The sequence below is a fragment of the Lontra canadensis genome, unplaced genomic scaffold (genome assembly GCF_010015895.1).
Source record: "Lontra canadensis isolate GAN:19392208 unplaced genomic scaffold, GSC_riverotter_1.0 scaffold1, whole genome shotgun sequence".
NCBI lineage: Eukaryota > Metazoa > Chordata > Mammalia > Carnivora > Mustelidae > Lontra > Lontra canadensis.
Genome location: NW_022630995.1, coordinates 17,684,009 through 17,706,938, shown reverse-complemented (window position 1 = coordinate 17,706,938; position 22,930 = coordinate 17,684,009). Strand labels below are relative to the sequence as shown.

General features: G+C 34.0%; 1 protein-coding gene across 1 annotated transcript in view; it reads left to right on the top strand.

The window, feature by feature from the left end:
- The window catches only part of ADGRL3 (adhesion G protein-coupled receptor L3), a 792,227-nt gene extending 770,513 nt beyond the window's left edge, over window positions 1-21,714 (top strand). The window contains exons 26-27 of the mRNA XM_032849431.1: window positions 18,541-18,558; window positions 20,470-21,714. Of these exons, the coding sequence (XP_032705322.1) occupies window positions 18,541-18,558; window positions 20,470-21,269 (818 nt within the window). The 3' untranslated portion in view covers window positions 21,270-21,714. The remainder of the gene's footprint in view (window positions 1-18,540; window positions 18,559-20,469) is intronic.
- The last annotated feature ends 1,216 nt before the right edge of the window (window positions 21,715-22,930 follow it).

Genomic DNA, 22,930 nt, shown 5'->3' with positions numbered 1-22,930 from the left:
AACCTCCCACAGAAGTTAATGAGATTTACATTTTTATACAAGGGGATCTGACCAGTAAAGCTATATTTATTTAAGCCAAATCTAAGTGTTGTGTGCATGAAGACTGTATCTTCTGTAGATGTGCAGTCATATTCATTAAAGTGGATGGGTTCTCCTTTCAAGGTTCACATTCGTATTAGTCTGCACATGCATTCTCCGTAAATTTATGTAATCAGTACAATTATGATGACTTATGGCAATCTTTTCATAATTTTAAGGGTAAATCTTGGTTCTCACTGGCACAATAATGTACCAAAAGATGGCCTCCCCCATTAGGAACATTGTTGATAAAAAGGGGAAAGGCATCACCAAATAAACTTTGCAAATTGGTGATTTACTCATAGTAGTTTTGAGAATGGAATTTTAACTCTGTGACTTTTGGTAAGTTTTCTATATGCTCAGTGTATATGCAATGGGGATACAGAGAGCACTTCACAGGGACCTTGAGAGGACTGATTGAGTTTATATATGTTAATTCCTTACTACAGTGCCTGCAAATGATACGTCCTCTTATCATTATTTTGCTCAAAAGTTACCTTACATCTTCTAACAAATGAAAACTGATCCTTGCCAGTGCTCTCAGATAATTAGATATTAAAATTCATCATTTACTACTGAAGGTTTTCTTTCTTTTTTATTTTCTAGTAATAGGTGGGAGGAATAAAGTAGTTACCTGAATGCCAAGTAAAAGAAAAAATAATTTACCTAAAATGCTGCTACCCTTGAGGCTAACAAAAAGAGATAAACTAATAAAACTGAATTGTCTCTTCTAAATTAGAAACTAAATGCGCATTATATCTGCCTAGTTGTACATTCCACCTTTGATTTGTAACCGTATTTTAGCATTGAAGAAATACAGGTAAAATATTTCTTCTCCTTACCTTAGATAATGACATAAGCAAACACTGCCTTCTCTTCCCTCCAAGCCCTATCCTGCCCTTTAGAAGCTCAGAGAACACTAGTGCAATTCAGACAGCCCTGCTAAATAACCAGTTACATAGCAGAGCAAGGATGTGACTCATACCCATTTTAAACTCATGTCTTCTCAGAAGGTTGTCTTTCCCAGAAGGTTGGTCACCAAGGCAGAAGAAACTTTGCAATAAATCACCTGTGATCTCATTAATATTCAGGCTTCTCAACATATTTTGCTTTTGTGTTTTTAAAGAAAAATGCAAATGAAAAATTGTAAGTGATGTTTTGCTGCAAGTAATGACTTCTATAAATTAAAGCTTAAATTTTTTTTTTAAGATTTTATTTATTTATTTGACAGATAGAGATCACAAGTAGGCAGAGATGCAGGCAGAGAGAGAGAGAGGAGGAAGCAGGCTCCCTGCTGAGCAGAGAGCCCGATGTGGGGCTCGATCCCAGGTCCCTGGGACCATGACCTGAGCCGAAGGCAGAGGCTTTAACCCACTGAGCCACCCAGGCGCCCCTAAATTAAAGCTTAAAAGGGTGAAACCTTCATACTCATTCGCTGTACTTTATTAATCTCATTAAATATGGCTTTATATGCATAAAATATGTCATATTTCTGAAGAATCTTGCTGTTCTGAAGGGTTATAAAGTTGTTTATAAATATTAACCAAATCCTACTATAATCTGACATCTATTTGTGAAATTTGCATGTACAATGAAATAAGGATATCTTCTGTGTTAGGAAAATCAGTTTAATAACACAAAAGCAAAATAGGTACAGATTTTAAAAGCAAAATGCTATGCCAAATAGATAATTAAACAATGCTATTAATATCTTGATTCCTAACTCAAGGAGATCAAATAATTTTCAGAATGAATTCTCTATTACAAAATGAAATATATTAAATATTGATTTCTAGGCAATCAGGGGCAAATGTTCTTGCTATAAATTGCTGGCAGGAATTGAAAAATAAAACTTCCAAAATGCTTGCCCAGTGAGTCCTTCTTATGCTTTGCTTTTAACTTTGTCTTTTTGATATGACTCCTTTAAATCATCCAACCTCTCACAGCCAACTACACAATAGTAAAAATGGTTTGTACTTTACTATTATTACTATTACTATTATTATAGCTTTTATAGATACCTTCACAAAGAGAATTCTCTATGTAGATTCCTTATTATTATAGTTTATGATCTTACTGCTTTATATATAGTTAGCGGTATCTCTTATCTCCTTATTATAAATCAAACAAGCTGAAGTGTGTTACCTTACTAATTTCTAAATATAGTGCTATAAAACATTCCCACTTATTTTTGAAATATTCATATAAGTTGCTGAGGATGTAATTTAAAAAAAAAATCTATTTTTAAGAATTAAATATACATACTCAACTTCTCTTCAGAAATCCCTGGTATTCTTTTCTCTACTAGAACACAATGTGGCTCTTTATAGTTTTTGAATGCTTTGGGATTTCTCCTTTAGTGGGTATACTTATGATTTTATCTATTGTACACTATTCATTATTCATCCATTATCTTATATCCATGAAGAAGCTAGGTTTTTTGGTTACTTGTCCAAGTGGAATGGCTAATAAAGGATGAAGTCTAGATTCCAAACAAGATCTTTCTGACTGCACAGCCCTACTCAGGAAAACAAAAATGTTCATTCTTTTCTTATGAGGACAGTTTTTCATGAACCTGGCTAAGATTAGAATAAAGGTATTTTTCTCCCTTCCCAGGGAAATATGATATACTTAACCCCACAAGCATTAACATCTTTATTTCTTAATTTCCTTCACATACTATTCATTTCCTTCTACTTTATTTTGTGCTTTTTTCTTTAGTGTGGATTCATCCTACTCATTTAGGGAAAGAAAAGCTTTAAAACACTGTGAATATAGAGAAAGATGGATTGGTAATATTTTTCAGAACGATTTGATACAGAATATGCTGATTTGCTATACATTATTGCCCGATTTTAGGACTTAGGTTGTAAGATATTTATAATCATTCTTCTTTTCTTTGCTGGAAGTTCTCAAGGTATTTTATTGTTAGAATCTTTTATCTTTAATTTCTTATGTTTCAGTGAAAGGATGAACATTTTGGTCAGAGCAAAGATTGTGTTTAAAAATCAGGTAAATAGCTTCTGCCTATAATAATTCAGCATAGCACCAACCAAAGGTAAAACTTTGCCCAGATAGTTGTACTTTTGAATTTGATATTGTCCTCTGTCAGAACAACATAAAAGTGCCTAGAACAAGTAGAAAATCTGTTTGCATTAACTTCAAATAAACACTGATAATGCTATAAATTAAATTTACTATTTTTATGTGCTAATTCCAGTTTTAACAAAAAGTACGAAATGTCTTATAATTAAAATTTAAAAACAAGCCTGACTATATCTCTCATCTGGAAAAATGTTCCTACTATACTGTAAACATAAAGCTTGTGATGATATAAATGTAGTACACAGCATCCAAAGTTAACAAAGTCATTACTTGTTCAAATTATTTTTTTCTAAGAAATAAATTGTATTAATTTGTATCTGCTACTTTGAAAATAAATAGGAATTAATTACATGAAAAATTAAATCACAGAAGAGGGATATATGGTTAGGCAAAAGAGTCCTCATTATAAAAAAGATACTTGAATTGTCATTACCAATAATTGTGCAGTATCCAATTAAAATAGCTCCTAGTTTATTGAATTACATTGCATACAGAAGCATGCACTTTATATAGCTCAACCTTATATACTGCATGCCATTTAAAAGTGTTTATGTGATAGGTTCTCCTATGATTTTCATAATAGACTTTCTTCATAATTTATCATTATAAGGAATGCGGGTGCTTCAAAAACTAAGACAAGTAACTCATCACCTTCATAGAACATAATTTACAGCCCCAGAAAAACCACTGGAGAATTAAGAAAGATTGGAGAGGACACACAGATTGAAGGAAGACGGTTAATCTTATTGTAGAAAAGTAGAAACAATTTAAGTTTCCTGAAAGAGACTCAGGCTAAACAGAACAGAAGTGATCATGATTATATGATAAAACAGGCCTTCTCTGAATGTTATCAAGAATCTCTTTATTCATAGACACTTGGTTTTACTTTATTTTTCTCAGACATATCTTTTTAAATATCAGTTCCAAATTTAATATTCAAGTTTTAGCCAGGATAGGCCTGCATGTAAGCTGTGTAATTTGCTCAATATAGGAAATATGCCAATGTAGGGCAGAGCGTTATACAAAAAGTCGTGTTTCCTTCACGATGGGAAAGCATTTCATATTGTTAAGTAATTATATTATGCTTTCCTTCCCTTCCTTTTTTCTGAGTTGTGTTTTATTAAGTGAAAATGCACACGGAATGTGTGATTTACAAATACATGTAGCTGTGGGACTGACTACGTACCATTAACATATCAAGAGATAATCCAACGTAGAGAAAATTAATTAAGTAGCTATAGTGTGAATGGCAAAGACAAATATTCTTTTGCGAAATGCCTTTGATTTACTAAAAAGAACTGTAATTCACTGCTGTTTTGCCTGTGGTTGAGCAAACTTGGCTCGTAATCTTTAGGCCTAGTATTTTTTGTTTGTAGTACTACGAAATGTATTCAAAAGTGTCCAGATGCATTCAACAAGTCCCAAGTTAATAGCACACAGAAATACATGCCTTTGGCCACAAAGCATGAGTTTTAGAGATGAATGTCTAAATGGTATATGTTCATCATGTCAACTGCCGATTAACCACTTACACCATTGTGCAGTGAAAATTCACCAAGAATTCTGAGTTTTAATTTTGCCGCTGTTGGCTTGAGCAGTCAGAAAGCCAAAGATCTCCAAGCAGTTTTGCTTTCAGTTAATTATGTAAAATTATTAGATATAATTATACTATATAATGTAATATATGATATAATATAAAGTACATAAAATATATAATACAAAAAATAAAACTTTAGAGCATATATATATATATATAGATATAGATAAACTTTAGACTTTAGGTTAAAGGAGGAGTTCTTAAAAACAAAACACAGATTATAAATTATAAGAAAAAGGTAAATTTCTTGCCTCAAAATGTAAACAGTACTCATAACAGTAAGATATTGGGGGAAGGTGTAAACAACATAGCACAAACAAAATGTTATGCCATGTTGTATAAAGAATGTCTACAAATCAATATATATATCAGCAAAAGATAAGAACAGGCAATTCACAAAATAGGAAGCCCTTATGGATAATAGACATGAAAAATTACCGCATCTTTTTGATAACCAGGGAAATACAAAGTTTGACAGTAATATGAGATATCATTGTATACTCTGATCAGATTGACAAAAATGTGAAGCTTACAATACTAAGTCCTGGTAAGAATCTGAGAGATTTATACTGCTCGTAGAAGTGTGAATTTGTGCAAATACATTTGACAGAATTTTGGCAATATATTCTGAATTGAAATGTAGAATGTATGGCCCAGTAATTTGACTTCTAAGTATTTATTGAAGAAAAACTCATGTGTCTGAACAAGAAGACAATATTAAGCCAATTAGTGCAAAATAAAGGGGAATAGAGATAATTTATAGGGTTCCCGTATCTAAAACTCTGAGCTTATCTATTGAAACAGAGACAACACCTCTGCATTCAAAACATTTAATTTCATTTTGAACAATAACCCAATCTGTACTTTGAAGAAAACATGTCGTTGAAGTCCATATTAATAGATTCCCAGTGAATGAATTTGCTATTAAAAAAGCTGAAGAATCTCTGAACCATTTGAAAGAAATTTAATAGGGCAGGTTGATTAAAATTTAATAGCAAACTTGTTGGCTATTAAAAGTGCACAGTGTGATAAATCAAGATGTCAGCTCTTCAATTTATGACTTTAGAAAAAAATGCTGAAAGGGTTCTTGGCTTTCAATGAAGTATTTCTTCTTTGACACTTCATAACTTCATTAATTATTTGAATAAAAATAGTACAAATTATAAAATTATATTTTCTGCAATTTTTATATTTTTAAGGATAGCACGTAGATTCTTTTAGTTTTGTTCATTATTATAAACAACTTAGTCTTGATTCAAATGGCTGTTGCTAGTTTATAAAGTAGCCCTTTAAAATTGAACGTGGTCATTTTTGCACTCTTTCTATAGATTGTGTGTGATGTTGATATTGTATTGTTATGCAGACAAAGAAAAAATAGGAAAAAATGCTTACAATAGATAATATCTATTGAATCTGTTCTCCAGAGTTCTGGAAGTCTCTTTGTTGATTAGCTTTCATTTTTGTTTGTTTATGTAATATTAGTGAATACATGAATATGGAAATTAAATAATTGAGCATTACAGAAAAGCAGATGAGAGACAAGTAATGCACTCCTATAAGGCTCCTGATAAAATTTCACTGAAACATATTTTTGGGAGAGGATGCTAAAAAACGTTTGAAAATCACTGATTGAAATGTGTTTGAATAAAATTACCAGAGTCAGGTGTGACCTTGAATAAATTATCAATGTCTCTGGGCTTATAAATGTTTCTTTATGTAGTAAATGATGATAATAGATTAAACAATACTAAAATCTTACTCACTTCTAAATTCTAAGTTATAACCTTTCTCTATTACATTATACAGCAGCTCATCAGATGATTCTTATAGTCATAAGATGTATTGGGGGGTACTTTTGATTCACTTTTTCCAGTTTTCTTGTTTATAATATAGTTCACGCGCTAAAGAAAAAGACTTATCTTTTTCTTTTTCTTTCTTTTTTTTCTCTATACCAGTGTTCTTAGCTGTTTGTAAAGGAAATCAGAGTCATGGGACACTTTCACAAGAAAGAAATGCAGTCATGTGTGCACATATAACTAACGACACAAACATACAGTTTTACGTTCAATTTTAAGAGTCTCACGCTCAATATATACCATCTTTTGGTAAAAGATCCCTTGCTTAATACCAAAGTTAGTATTATAATTCCATGAAAAATGCCATCTTCAGTGAAACTAGTCTTTACTTGTATGAAAAGTCTCCATTATGGGCCAAAGTCAAGTTCTGAAGACCGAAGCAGAGCGGTGTCATCCAGTAGTAACTCTGCTTTCCACAGAGCTCTGATTTATATGCATTAGTCAATATATGTTTTGGAAACGACTTCATAAAAGCAAAATATGTCATGTCAAGGGAGAGAGAACCATGAGGGAACAGAATGGAGGACAAGGTCTATTAAAGAAGAAAGACCTATCCAGGTAAAACTGTTCTATTGGAATGAAACGAATATTTACCATCCTAGATATTCATAAATAACAAGAATTTAAAAATTAGTAATGTTGGTGTGCAACTCTCAAGAATGGTGTATTCAGCTGGTTCATTAAAACACCAAGGTCTAGAACTAGACAACTTGGCTTTCCCCCATAAGAAGAAATAAGAATGAAAGCACATTTAAAAAAAAAAAAAAGTGTGAGGGGCAGAGCAGGGTGACAACTCAAGTTATTTTAAGAGCTTTTCAGTGTACTTTTGTTAGCCTGCTGTCAAGAAGAAACGTTGTTTGAATTAGGTTTCTGAATGATATAATATGGATTCAAGTGGGATTCAACTGTCATCTCTTTTTCAGATCTATTTTTTTACTTCACAGTTTCAGAGCCTGCCGCTCTACGTTCAATTTCCAGGCCTCAATTACACGTATCACACTGAACCAACCTAGACAATCCTGTTGTTCAAGGCCTCCCCGTGTCAAAACACCTATTTTATTTTCATAAGGAAAGAAATACAACAGTTTCGTGGTAAAACTATGGATTTGAAAAGAGTGTACTCGTTATTATTCCATTCAAATTGCACTCGTTCAAAAACTTTTCCATCTTCAGATAGAAACTAAGTAAAAAAGAAGAAAGACTCTTCTTAAAAGATCTGTGATTTTACATTTAGTGTTTTTTAGTGGCTTTAGGATCCGACTTTCAAATAATCATCAGAAAAACTTCCCAGAGTTTTTCAGGATGGAATATGAAAGCCCTTTATGCTTTGTGTCCCATTTTTGCCAGAAAAGATCTCGTGTTAGGCTCTCTGTGGACAGCTTTATTGATGATTCGCGCATATTGAAATTTAACTTAATTCCTTTTCCATGGTTTTCTTAAAGAGCTAACCCTTGTTTGTGATGGTAAAGGAGCAGTTTTGACTAGAATGTAGCCAGGATTTAGTGAATCAGATAATGAAGGAGTAGTTATTCTTACATAGTCACTTGGAGATTTTTTACTTTGAGCTCTTTTCAGCACACTGTGCCAAGCTATTTTCCCCCTCTTATCATATTATCTGCAGTTAGCATTCAGGTAACATTTTGAATTTCCAAATAATTATATGAGTGTCTATTTCTGCTTTAAAATTTCAATAGTATAGTACCTGGTACAGTGTTAGAAGGAAAGGAAGAAATTACATGGGGATTGGACGATTGATGCTCCTAAGAAATTTGTTCAAATTATAAGACTGCTCATAATTGATAAAATTACTTGCTTTAGTTTGATACATGAAGGTTGCCATAGAGTTCACATTTTTTTTAAAGATTTTATTTATTTATTTGACAGACAGAGATCACAAGTAGGCAGAGAGAAAGGAGGAAGCAGGGTCCCTGCTGAGCAGAGAGCCCGATGTGGGGCTCGATCCCAGGACTCTGGGATCATGACCTGAGCCGAAGGCAGAGGCTTTAACCCACTGATCCACCCAGGTGCCCCAAGTTCACATTTTTTTTTTCATTAAATAACAAATATTGCTGAGCCCCAGGAACTATTCTAGACACTTGGTATAAGGGTAGTAATTAAACCCCATGTGTTGCTTGCTTTCCTGGGGCTTACATTCCAGTGAAATTTGCACATAAACGTTCTTTTCCCATATGCAGTGTTGTAACTATCTTTTCCTCAACCCCGCAACATCAGCCTATTTGTGTCTTCAGCCTGACTAACCAGTAAGCTTAACTTTCAGCTGAGAAACAGTGACAGATGGTCTGTAAACACTTATCTTCTTGGAAGTCTGCCGCAATTTCACAGCTATTAGAAAGGAAGTTTACAAATCAGGAGTTAGTCGGAGGGAAGAGGAAGAGACAGGATGGACAGAACCTTGGAAAATAGTATCAGAATTCAAAGTGACCTGAGTAAATCGGGGAAACAGCCAGAAGCAAACAGCATAGGCTTCAGCACAGACAAGTGAAACACAGTGCGGCTATAGGAAAGGACAAAAGTAACTTGGCACACTAAAGACCCAAGAAGACAGGTCTATACAAGTTTTCACTTCAGAGTTCTAGACATTGGCAAAAAGCTCGTGTTTCTGACACAGTAAGGGCCACCTTTCAAAGGTGATACCATTGATGTGACTAACTGTGAGTGGGGACTGTAGGAACCATGTGATAATGCCTTGTTGCTCTTGTTTGGAATGGCAACAGGAAAAATGAGCTCTTGCAAGAAGCTTTGAATGTCCATGGAAAAAGGATCGCCTTCTTACACTAGGGGAATCAAATGATAGATAACTGATTGGTTACTCAGACATATCCCTTCTTCTTTCAAAGTAGCAAATCCATAAACCTGATGCATAACTGATTCCCTTTCTATCAGGAAAAAGGCCCTTAATACCAATGATAAACAGGTGTATTTTGTTGGAAAGTTTTAGACTGTTTTTATAAGCATTTGTGTGGTTGTAAATTTAAAGGCAGGTGGATCTCTAATTATGACTGCATGTCACACATTTGGCTGTAAGATCACTGTCTGATCTGGATTGTGCCCCGATTTGAGGAAGCCACCTACCAAAGCCATGTGGCTGGGACTGAACGTTGTTCCGTTTAATCAAGATTGTGTCACAGCGTGGCTGTGTACCAATCGCATTTCTGTGATGGTTGCCGGCCTTTCCAGATTAGCAGGAATTGATTAAAAAACTCAGTCTTCCTACGTTAGTAGTTTGATTAATAAAGGTTTCTTCAAGTACAATCGAAAACGAGAAAATACTATTAAAAAAACAAAAGAGAACTTTATGGTAGGAAAGCTAGAACCAGATGGATTTTCTATCACAATTTTGATAGCTTCGTTAGAATTCAATTACAGAACTCCATTTTTGTATGATTAAATTTTATGTCCTTATATTTTTAATTTTTTAATAAATAGTGATAAAGAGAACACAGAATATTGATTCACCTGCTTTTTGCTTGTGATTGGTTCTTCCCAACTCCCCTATTTCCTTATCCTAAAGCACTACAGAGTATATTCTTTTACACTGGTATAGAAAAGAATACATATATAGACAGATATGACAAAAGAATATTTTCTTTTGTAATCTATATGAAGCAAGGAGGGGAGTAGCAGGCAATCTTTGTAGCTTACTTGTTTTTTATTTAGTTCAAATTAAGTCATATGTAGTCATGAAAGAAAATGTAGAGAAATACAGATATAAGCCCCAGCCACAAAGGTCTAACCCTTATTTGATCTATGAAGGAATGTAATAATTTTGAGCAATTTTTTATCTCTAAGGTTTTTACCCTAGTTCATTTTAAGTTGTTTGCACCTTTCACTTTCTATTGAAATTCTTAGAATAATTTTAGAGAGTAATTATTTGTTTTGGAAGACTCACTTTCCTTTTTACTTGAAAGAAGCTATAATAATAAATATTTAGGTAGCAGGTACAATTTACAGGTAATTTGCTTTTTAAAAATGTTGTACAGACCCAGCGTAGTCTCTAACAATTTTAAATTTGTGTAACATCAATGATACACATGCTTAAGATTTACAGTATTCCATTTCTTACCTGAAAGGCACTGTAGCCAACTCTTGGTAGTTTTTCTGCTAGTATTCTATGTATTTATCTGTGGAAAGTAATAGCCTGAATGACCCACTGTATGATAAATTAAAGTTCTGCCATCTCAACTGTGTTAAAACCATTTGAATGTATATGTTGTACAATTTCAGCAAATTCTCATTTAATAAGTGAAAAATTCTGTGCTAATTCTTTGCAGGTTATATAGAATACAGGCACATGGCTTATTTCCTAAAGGAATCAATACGGCTCTAGAGATCTGAGAAGCTATATTGTCCTGTAAATCTAGAGGTTACAGTATGTGTTATTTGGGCCACGTGGCTGGCCCAGTAGAGCACGCAGCTCTTGATCTCGGGGTCATCATTTCAAGCACTGTGTTGGGCATAGAACCTAGTTTTAAAAAATTTAAAAATGAGATAAAGTATGCATTATTTGACTGATAATTTACTGTATCACAAAGAGCTTTGATTTTTGAAAAAAATAAAAATAAAAAACTATCATAGCCAAGCTTTTTCTCCTTTTTTTTTTTTTTACATTTTTTAAAAGATTTTATTTATTTATTTGACACAGTGAGAGAGAGAGAGAGAAAGAGATCACAAGTAGGCAGAGAGGCAGGCAGAGAGAGAGGAGGAAGCAGGCTCCCCGCTGAGCAGAGAGCCCGATGCGGGACTCCTTTCCAGGGCTCTGGGATCGTGACCTGAGCCAAAGGCAGGAACTGAGCCACCCAGGCGCCCTTTACATTTTCTACAAGTTACTAAACGTTTTTGTTTCCTTCATTCAATATAGATTACTTATTATTTTGAGATAATCCTGGATCCGTTTGCTGTTATATGAAATAATGAAGCAATTGTGTACCTTGTGCCCAGTGTTCCTCAATACTATCTTTGTAAAACTGTACTACAAAATCATGGCGAAGATATTGACCAATATCTAGCAATCTTGTTCAGATGTCTTCAATATTACTTATACTTAGTTGTATTTGTGTGTGCGTGTGTGTGTGTTTAGTTCAATGCAATTCTATCACAAGAGTAGGTGGTGGTTACAGCACCGTAGTCCAGACACAGAGTAGCTCCATAACCACAAGGAAGCCTCAAGTTGCCTGTTTATAACCATATGACCACATCCGCTTCCCTCCCCCTTGCATCTTTAACTCTGTCAACCACTAATCTCTTCCCCGTTTCTATAATTTTGTCATTTCAAGAATGGTATCTATATTAAAAATACTTAATATTTAATAAAATTTGTATATATTAATAAATCATAAATATATACTATAAATAAATAATCTCCATATATATGGAATCATTTAGTACATAACCTTTTGGATTGTCTTTTTACTCTCTTTCCTTATCCAGCAATTCATCCAGTTTGTTATGTGTATCAGTACCCGTTCCTTTTTATTGCTGAGTAGTATTCCATTGTAAGGACGTGCCACAGATTGTTAAACCATTCACCAGCTGAAATTATGGGCTGTTTCCTGTTATAGACTATTATAAATAGAGCTGCGTGAACATCCACGAATAGGTTTTTATGGGGACATAAGTTTCCATTTCATCTGGGATGAGTGTCCAAGAGTACAATCGCCGGGTGGTACCGTAACTGCATGGTTAGTTCTATAAGTAACTGCCAAACTATTTTCCAGAGTAGCTGTACTCTCTTACATTCCCCCAGCGAAGTGTGAATGATCACTTTCTTTTCATCCTCGCCAGCATTTAATTTTGTCACCACTGAAATTTCCAGTGTCTAGTGACATCATATTGCTGTTTTAAACTGTATTTCCCCTATAGATAATAGCAATTCTTTTCATGGGCTTGTTTGTCACCTGTATATCCTCTGCTGTGAAATGTCTGTTTATGTCTTTGGCCCATTCTCTAATTGGATTGGGTTTTTTTGTTTGTTTGTTTGTTTTCTGTTTTGGGGTTTTTTGTTGTTGTTGTTTTACTGTTGACTTTTGAGAGTTCTTTCAATATTCCAGATACTCATCTTCTGTTGAATTGCAAATATGTGTGCATTTGTTAGCAAATATTTTCTTCTGGTCTATAGATCATATTTTCATTCTCTAATGTATATATTAAAGTAACCATTTATTTGTGTTCAACCCGACTATCCCCATACAATTTACCTTTTCCTGTCCTCAGTCACATTTTCTTTATCAGTTAACATAAAGATGCATTCTGCCTTCATTTTATACATGACCTAATTATATTTAATAAAACTGTTACTGTGATCTTTTGGGTTTTTTTGGTTAAACAGTTTTGGAAAGTGGGAGGTTGCAACTCATACCGATGATATGTTTGGAACTAAGTACCTCTATTCACAAAGAGATGAAATAATTTTACTCTGCGACTTTGCTGTGCCAAAGATCAAACAACCAGTTGGAAAATGGAAAATGGAATTATATATGTGCTGGATGTTACAGAGTGCATATTTTTAAAAATATTTTAAAATAACATCCATATGATTATTTTATCAGATTTGTAAATTCACCTAATTAGTATGCTTACTACAGTGTACTAATAAGAGTGATTATGTATTATTTTATTTCACCTTAAGGAAATCCTTTCCGTAGAATTTTAAGAAATGTCAAATTCTTCTGTTGTGTCAACAACTGCTCTCCAAATAAGTGTTTTATCGTAAATGTTGCCTTTTATTCTTTTTTTAATTTTCATTGAGAACAACCCAGTGGTTTCTGTGAATGAGGGAATGTTTTGTTTATTTCGGCTTTTCTTTCTGTGCTTTAATTTTTTTTCCAGCTTTTGTTTTGTTTTGTTTTGTTTTGTTTGTATGGAAGACTGTATTTTGCTTTTTTTTTAATTTTAATTTTTCTTTTTAATTTTTAGCAAGCATGGGAATAAATTCTTGCTTACACTTTGGGAAAGAGAACACCCTAAATGTGGCTTAATCAACATTGTAAACCATTTTCTTTCCCACTGACTCTCGGATATGTGCATTATTGGAAACATGTGTGCTTTAGTGGCATATATTTTTGAGTCTAATTAGCTGCCTGCCTGTAATCAGGACTGTATCAACTGTTGTCATTCTAAATGTTTCCTTTCTTTTTTTCAAACACATTTGCCTGATTGACCTTTTTTTTTTTCTCTGTCTTTCTATGGGGCTGCTCCAGGAGCCATGGCTAATCATCTTATAAGCAATGCTCTGCTTCGTCCGCATGGTACTAACAATCCCTATAATACATTGCTTGGGGAACCGGCGGTCTGTAACAACCCTTCTGTCAGCATGTACAACGCACAAGGTGTGCTGGAGTTTATCTTAATTTTTTCAAGTGAGAGTCCCATTTTATGTAGCTTTTATGGCCACATTCTATTTTTCTTTCCTTCCACCTGCCTTTCTTTCTTTTGGAAGCAGACACACAGACTCCTTTCGTCTTCCACCCCTCTTGGTGCTTTTATTTTCCATTTTCCTTAGGTTTTCCTTAGTAACAGCTGGATCCCTTCCTTCTGATAAACAAATGCTTGATTCATCAATCTGTGTTTGTAACGTTATAAAATGTATTGTGATGTGTCAGTGCTTTTCTTGTTGTTGATTAATTTCTATATTAAATACCTATGTATTTATTTTGAGAAATGAGACATTTGCTTAAGGTAAGTAAGATAAAGGAGGACTTGATTCAAGAGTCTCAGTGTTATAAGACCAAGAAAATGAGCTTACGTTATTAAGCCATGACGCACACTCTAGGCGTGAGGCATCAGTATTGGTGAAAGCACTTAGGCCAACTCCATGGAAAATTACATGGAACTAAGCCATGGAGAAAGGAGCCATTCAGTTTGCTACTGAACTGAACAATAGCAAGTCAGGTTCCACACTAGCTTGCCATTACCAAGGTGAGCTGGCTTAGGAAGGTCATGATTTTTTTTCCCCCCCTACTGTGGCTATGTGTGAAAAACAAGGCTTTGGGATATAGTTCTTCTGAATATCCTCCAGCTTTAAAGGATAAAGAAATTTAATCGCATGTCAAATAAATAACCATAAATCTCTTTAAAACCACTTCTGTTCTAAGTGTTTGGACATGACTCTACCTTTTCTAAGAATAAAAAAATGTATTGAAGCGCAAGAAATTTAAAATATCCATATCCTATGGAAGAGACCACAGGAAGGAACTATTCAAATAAACGTTTCCTAAAGGAAAAGCCCTAGTTAGGGATCCAATTATGTAATATTATATTTGAAAGAAAATTCACTGTAACAAAGAGGCTTAAGTGGTTCTTTGAAGTTGGATGTGATAGATTAGCCGAATTTAGCTTTCCAAGGCAATTTTGAATAAAATTCCTGTTATTCTCAGTGGGCATCTTTGTGCTTTCTTTTCCTTCTCAGTCAGAGGTGAAATATGAGTGTCGCGAGTGAGTAAAACTCGGTGTGGATGGCTGTTCCATACAAGTGTGTGTGTTACAGCACTGCCATTGGGTGTCTAAAACCTGAGTTTCCTACGTGACACCTTGTCAGATACGTAGGATGATGTTAAATTATCTCAAAAATACTGAAGTCAGTAACACAGAAGTGACTTCAGAAATATGGTCAAACTGTTTCTCACTAAGATGAAGTAATTAAGGGAACTTTTGATTTATCAATTCCATAAGGCCTGCCTGTCTTAGAATCAAAAGAAGGAACAGAGCTCGTGGATCCTCTTCACCATGGTGCTGACGTTCTGTGAGCCTGTGTGCCTCTCTGATGGGACCTTTCTGACCTCAGGATTTCAGACTTGCAATGGTTGAAATGCTGCATTTGTTACATATATTTTTTCCTTCCAGTGAGCTGAAATTTGCCTCTGGGCAGGACGCTTTGATTTGCCCTCTAGAGCAAAGAAGAGCAAAATATTCTTCTGCTCTCAGTGTCAGTCCTTTTAAATACTTTGAAAGCAGCTCATCTGGCTTCTTCCGGTCCTCCATTTCCCTAGTGCCATCAGTATGAGATAGCTTCTGGGTCCTTCTTCATGGTTCCCCTTCGGAGTCGTCTCTCCTTTGTCGATGTCCCTGTTTCACTGTGGCACTCAATGAACTGTACATTTCACAACACAATAAATGTGGCTGGACGGAACAATTTTGCAGACCTTTGAACGCTTGTGTTTTTTTTTTTAAATTAGGCTAAGTGACAGATAATTGTGTCATTATAAACATTTTACAATGTACTGACATATCAGTAAGTTTTCAGTAATGTTAGGTGAAGATTTGCATCGTATCTGCAAATTAAATCTATTCTACATTCACTTTATGCAAAGAGTTGTTAAAAAACCATAAAAATTGTTTAATTTATTTAATATTGTTATAAAACAAAAAAAAATTTAAATAACCTTTTCTTCAGCTTTTTAATCAGATATAATTTCTAATGCCTTGTGTAATGAACAACTAATAATTATTAATCTATGTTTTCCCTAATTCAATATCTGCCTTCGTATTTTATTTTTACTGGTATCATAAATTAGGGGATTTTTCTAAGGATGGAACACTACTATAAACACTATGAAAGTGAAGTTTTCTCAACACAACATTTAAAATAATACCATATAGGTATAGAGTTTTATTCCTGTGAAATTTATTACTGAATACTGCTCTTAAGATTATCAATAAATACACAAAGGATTCTTCTGAATGGATTTATTGTGTTTGTCAGTAAATTAAGTCTACTGACTTTTCTTAAAAACGAAAGTAAATAATTTTATTCATGTTTTTCAGTCAGAAGTGAAATTGTTTAATTGTTTTATGTGTAAAATTTGTTAAGATGTTAAACTATAGTAGTGCTTAACGTAATTCTTTTTACCACTGACCAAAAATATATCTTAGTGATTGTCATGTTGCTACTAATCTTATGCTTTCAGATGAATGCACTTAATATTCTTACTGGCAAGGGGAAATCTTACATGAAATATAGGTGGCTCGGTATGTACTGGAGTGGTTTATGTTGAATTACCACTTGGTTCTGTTTTGTGGGTTCTCTTAATTCAGTTGCACCAGTGCCATCCAAGCAAAGAAGCATTCAGATTTAAAGTATCCATATTTGTTTGTAATACCTTTACTTAAAATATGTAGAGATGTGTTTATAGAGTTACTGAAGCATATGGAGTTAGGAATAAAGATGACTAATATACTTTTATTATATTGGATTCAGAGTCTGTCTGTGGAAATATTTAAAACTTCATGCATAGTATTTCTGGACCATTATCATCTTGTCAGTGCTAGAGAATTCAATTTTTGTAAGATAAATCTTGCTATAGATTAACCTGTCAACAAGACATAAAATAGAGAGGAAGCCATGATTTTACAAAATAATTTACATTTTAAAGTAATTTAATTCTATCCTCCAACTTAAAGAAAGACATACCCTTAGGACAGGATATAATGAAGAATATGTTATAGTCGGTAAGATTACAAGATTATATTATAAAATATATAAATAAATATTCTGTTATGGCTTCAAAGCCTACGGCGGATACGAAGAGGACATAGATGGCGGTGCACAGAGGAAATCTTTGAGATTTCCTTTCCGATCTCAGTTCTGCCACTATTAGCAGGTTGGGGTTAGATGGGGCTCAGCCTGTCTTGGCTGCAGTTTCTTCATCCCTGAAAAGCAGGAGCTGAACTTCAGTCATCTCTCATGGGCTTTCCAGTTCTAAAATTCTGTCATTTAGGGAAGGAGCCATGATGAGCTTACAAATGATTTCCATCTGTTAATATACTGGTTTGGCTCTTCAATTCAAATTATGTTTCTAAAGTTATTTGGAAACTTTAAAAGAACTTTCCTCTCCATTTTGAAATATTGTTGGTCTTTTCTGAGAAACAAATCAACTTCTAAGTCCAAAAACCATATCTCTAAAGCAATGGTTAATGTATGATCAGCCGGGATCTCCTGAGATGAGCTAGCCCAATGAGCTTCCTGGTTTTTATGTTTGTGATGATTTAACCTTCCTGTAAACAAATTCAGCAAGAGCTGTCCTTTAGGACCTGATTAAAATATGAGTGTTTTTTTTTTTTTTTTCAAAATAATTTTGCTAGGATTGTTTTTTAAAGGATTAACTCTAAAATTGTTTGATTGCAAATGATTATGCAACAATCCAGAAGAAAATCTGGTATTGATGGTGGTATTTTTCTTCCCCTCACGTTGTCTTGATACCGAATAATGGTTGGATTTAACCTTTTTCTTTCTCCATAGTTACACAACTTTTGAATAAGAGTTCCAGAAATGACAGTTCTGATCAGTATTATTCACAAATGATAAGAAGCATTTGTATAGGTACAGTGGGGGAAAGATACCTTACATGAAGAGAAAAGATACATAAAGGAAAAATACACAATTATGGAAACCTACAACTGTTTTTTTTTCTCTGTATACAAGCTAAAGATTTGATATAATTTCACTGAAAAATTTTAAAGTTAAATAACATTCCTTAGAATCAGGTATGTTCAGATAAACATACACATAATATACGGATTATTGAAATACAGTTGTGGGAATTGTCATGGCTTGCACTCAAATCTTTACTCTCCTCGGTTGGTGTAATAATCTTAACTTTAAAATAAATGTGTTTTTGTTTGACATTTATAAACTGTACGAACGATTATTAAAGTCTCATTTTATTAGCATGTGTTAAGAGGGGTTTCTTATTTTCTGACTAACATTTCAGTATTTTTAATTATGATAAACCATGTAACACAGACTCATAAATTTTGGGGCAGTGGAAATTATTTCCTTTGACTCTTTTTTCTGCATATCATCAATTTGCTTTTTACTCATGTTTCTTCTACTGTCGCTGTAAGCTTACTTGTTGTTTTTTCTTTCCTTTTCTTCATGCTGTCGTTTAGAGCCCTACAGAGAGACAAGTATGGGAGTAAAGCTAAACATTGCATATCAAATGTAATTTTTTTTAGTTCACTTTTATTGCATCACATATAGATGATGTAGTTATTAAAAACAGTTCATCTCACAATTTAAAAACTAAAGAGCCTATGAATCGACTTAAATAAATTTATGTTAATAGAGATTAGACGCTTTTGTTGTCTGATTCTTTTACTGTGTCACATGATCAACATAGTTTTTAAGTCTCATGTAATGTTTGTGTGAGTTAAATTGTTTTTAAATTAAGCATTTATTTTTGCTAAGTAATGCATAAACTTTTAATTTTTATTAGTACATTCCATCATACAATTGTATGTCCCATGCAGCATACCCACTTTATTTTACTATGGCTGTTTCCAACCTGTACCAAATGCATTGACAACAGAAATAATACGCACGTTTCAATGCATCGGTCACTCAACCATAACCATCCAGCATACCATAGCGCCCTCCACAGCAGCAATCACCCATCACATATGGCCCTTTAAAGAGCATTTACTTTTATTTTTCTTAACATTGTGGATTTGTCTACAAGATATCTTATAACATGAAAATAAATCGCTTCACCCTATGTCTGTGATGGCTGCTTTTTAATGAATATTTTATGCATTCCTGTTTTGGGGAACTGTTACTTGAGTACGGAGTATGCATCAGAAGTTCATATAAAATAGAGTCCACACTTTATTTAAACCAGCCATGAACGAGTTCAGTTTTGATAAACATAACTGCATCACAGATATAGAATGAATGCTATATTTTCACAAGTTAGTAGTGTATTGAGAAGTTTAATAGAATTCTTCTATTAATTGTTCTGTAAAGAAATATCCTTTCTTATTTACGAGTATTGGTTAAATGTTTGTGTTTTATTTTCTTTCGTGGTTGCATTTGAACTGACTTTGGAACTATTATAGATTCTTGGATTTCTGTTTATTCAAGAGAATGCAAAAACCTTGAAGAAGCATGTGGTTAAATTTTATTTCACTGCAACTATTTCTTCCCAGAATAAAATGTTTAATCTCCTTTAAATTCAAAGTTTAGTATATGCACACAAAGTCATCATTCATTATGGCATGGGATCTTTAATACCAACACTATGTTTTTAGGAATCATATCCCTGTGTCTTTACACATTTTCTTGTAGTCTTACCTACTGACCCTAAACAATCACTAATGGGTTTATAGGTAGAAAAAAATTTAGAAAGTAAATCCAACTAGTTTTGTTTTGAAAGTTTCTATGTGCAAATTATTTTGATGTGCCACTTACCTGACTAAGTATTATTTCATGACTACATCATACTGACAAATTTAACATAATCCTTTTGTGGTTTTGTGTGTAGGAATTAATTTGAATATCACAAAATTATATATCAAATTGTTAGAAAGTGCTTGATTCTTTTACTTTTGACAGTATATTCAAAGCACCACACATGAATTATGTTAATATTATACCTATTTTTAATGTTAAGACATGTAAAATTAAAGGTAATGAATTATTGAATTGACTTTGATGTGTATAAATTGAAAGCAACGAGTGATTACACCAAAATTTTGTGGGTTTTTTTTTTTTCCTAAGTTATAACCAGATATGCTTCAGATAATATCAGGCAATGTTTGTGTGGAAATTGCAAATTGATAGGTTTTTAAATATTATTTTAAAGATTTATTTTAGATAACTATCCATTTCTAAGGTTTCTATCGATTGTCCAAGTGTATATATAATATGTACATATAGACTTAATAGTATTTCTTGTTTACTTCCAAACATTTTATTACTTATTTAAACATGCTAGCAATTTATACATACTTCATAGTCGAATGTTTTTCTTTTGTGTTTGTGTGTGTGTGTTCTACGGCCAGTTGGATGTAAATGTCATAGTGTTCTGTAATCTTTTTCAGAGGGGCTTCTGAACAATGCCAGGGATACAAGTGTCATGGATACTCTACCACTGAATGGTAACCATGGCAATAGTTACAGCATTGCCAGTGGTGAGTACCTGAGCAACTGTGTGCAAATCATAGACCGTGGCTATAACCACAACGAGACCGCCCTAGAGAAAAAGATTCTGAAGGAACTCACTTCCAACTATATCCCGTCTTACCTGAACAACCACGAGCGCTCCAGTGAACAAAACAGGAATCTGATGAACAAGCTGGTGAATAACCTTCGCAGCGGGAGTGAAGATGATGCCATTGTCCTGGATGACGCCACCTCCTTTAACCATGAGGAGAGTTTGGGCCTGGAACTCATTCATGAGGAATCCGATGCTCCTTTGCTTCCCCCAAGAGTTTACTCTGCAGAGAACCACCAGCCACACCATTACACCAGAAGGCGGCTCCCCCAAGACCACAGTGAGAGCTTTTTCCCTTTGCTAACCAACGAGCACACAGAAGATCTCCAGTCACCCCATAGGGACTCTCTGTACACCAGCATGCCGGCACTGGCTGGTGTGCCTGCCGCGGAGAGTGTTACCACCAGCACCCAGACCGAACCCCCTCCGGCCAAATGTGGTGATGCCGAAGATGTTTACTACAAAAGCATGCCAAACCTAGGCTCCAGAAACCACGTCCATCAGCTGCACACCTACTACCAGCTAGGGCGTGGTAGCAGTGATGGATTTATAGTTCCTCCAAACAAAGATGGGACCCCTCCAGAGGGCAGTTCAAAAGGACCAGCTCATTTGGTCACTAGTCTATAGAAGATGACACAGAAATCGAAACCAACAAAACTGCTAACACCTGGTGGACTGTTCCGAGTTGATATAAGCAGTGGTAATAATGTGTGTACTCCTAAATCTTTATGCTGTTCTTGAAAGACAAACACAGACTTTCAGACTTTTTTTTTTTTTTTTAAACTGGGATTTATAGGTCAGCCCAGGGGAGAAAGATAACTGCTGAAATTCCCCTGTGCCCTCTCCTTTCCTGTCTTTCCCCCTCAGATGGAGACTTCATTATGTTAATGAACGAGATATGAAGAAGATGGCGCTCATTGTGGCCTTGTTGAATTCTGTTGTGTTTGTTCTAGCATCTCTGATGCTCTGTTACGATAATAACAAGGACCTGATTTTTAAAAGGCCAGAATGGTTGTTTGAAATTAGTAACAATGCTGCATCTAGATTGGAGTGCTGCACAAACATAAAAACAAAGGAAAACTGTATCACGTAGTGGTTTTTAGTCACTCACAACCTGAATTCACCACAGCAGGAATAGCTGTGGAATACAAAATAAAACAACAAAATAATGAAATGGAGGGGAATTCTAGAATTATATGCTAAATGCATATTTTATGATTTGCTGTATTAACTGATGATAAAACTAATGGCAGAAAAAAAAATGAACAATTTCTATGTAATGTACAGATACTAGCATTGCACATATAGTCAGCTTTCTGTTCCTCCAGAATTTGAGTCCTGTTAATGTAGTGGAAAAAAAAGATATTTTCTTTTTCTTTTGTGCTGGTCTTGCAAGTTTGTCTACCAGTAAGAGAGCAAAGTTTCCTTCCTTTCTTCTTTCTTTTCTTCCTTCCTTCATTTTCTTTTCCTTTTGTTCTCTCTTCTTCTTTTCTTGCTTCTTTTTCTTTCTTTCTTTATTTCTCTTTCCTTTTTTATTGCTTTTTGCTTTATTTTTTCCTTTAAAATTTCACCTGGCAAAAAAATAAATAAATAAATAAATGAAACTATCACTTTATAAGAATCATTTTCTAGTAATACAAACAAATTATTTTTTACAAAAAAAATAAAATAAATAAAATTAGACTTCCTTCCCTCACTATATATCTTTATTCAGTCAGAGTATTTCCAAGAGCATTTTTGCAAATTAGAGCAGGACGAACTTTTCTGTTTACAGTGCACATTTGTTGTAATGCAAAGCATATTTGGCAAGCAGTTCATCACCAAGACAGTAGCTATGATTCTAGAAGTCAAGAGGTGTCAATAGAACTAGTGGGGCTTCTGCATGTGAAAAAAAAAAAAAAAAAAAAAACTAAAACAGTATCCCATAGGCGTTTAAATGCTGAATGCTCAGTCCGATCCCCAAGTGGGCACCTGCACTATCAATTTTTAAAGGAAATTCACTCCCTTGTAGTAAGAATCAAAAGGTCAAGTTATTTTGAAGTGATTTTTTTAAAGCTCTTCTGTTTATTAACAGGAAGATTTATTTATTTGACAGGATTTTAAGTAATGTAGGAATACAAGAGGTAAATTAGCAGCACATATAATTTTTTTTTAAATTTATGATCCATTTTGTATGGTCTCAAAGTTGGATGACCTCATTACTAATATTTGTTGTAAAAGTGAAACTTGTTTGCCAACCAATAAACAACTGATTGAGATTTAGAAGATACTGTTTTGCTGTATGTACT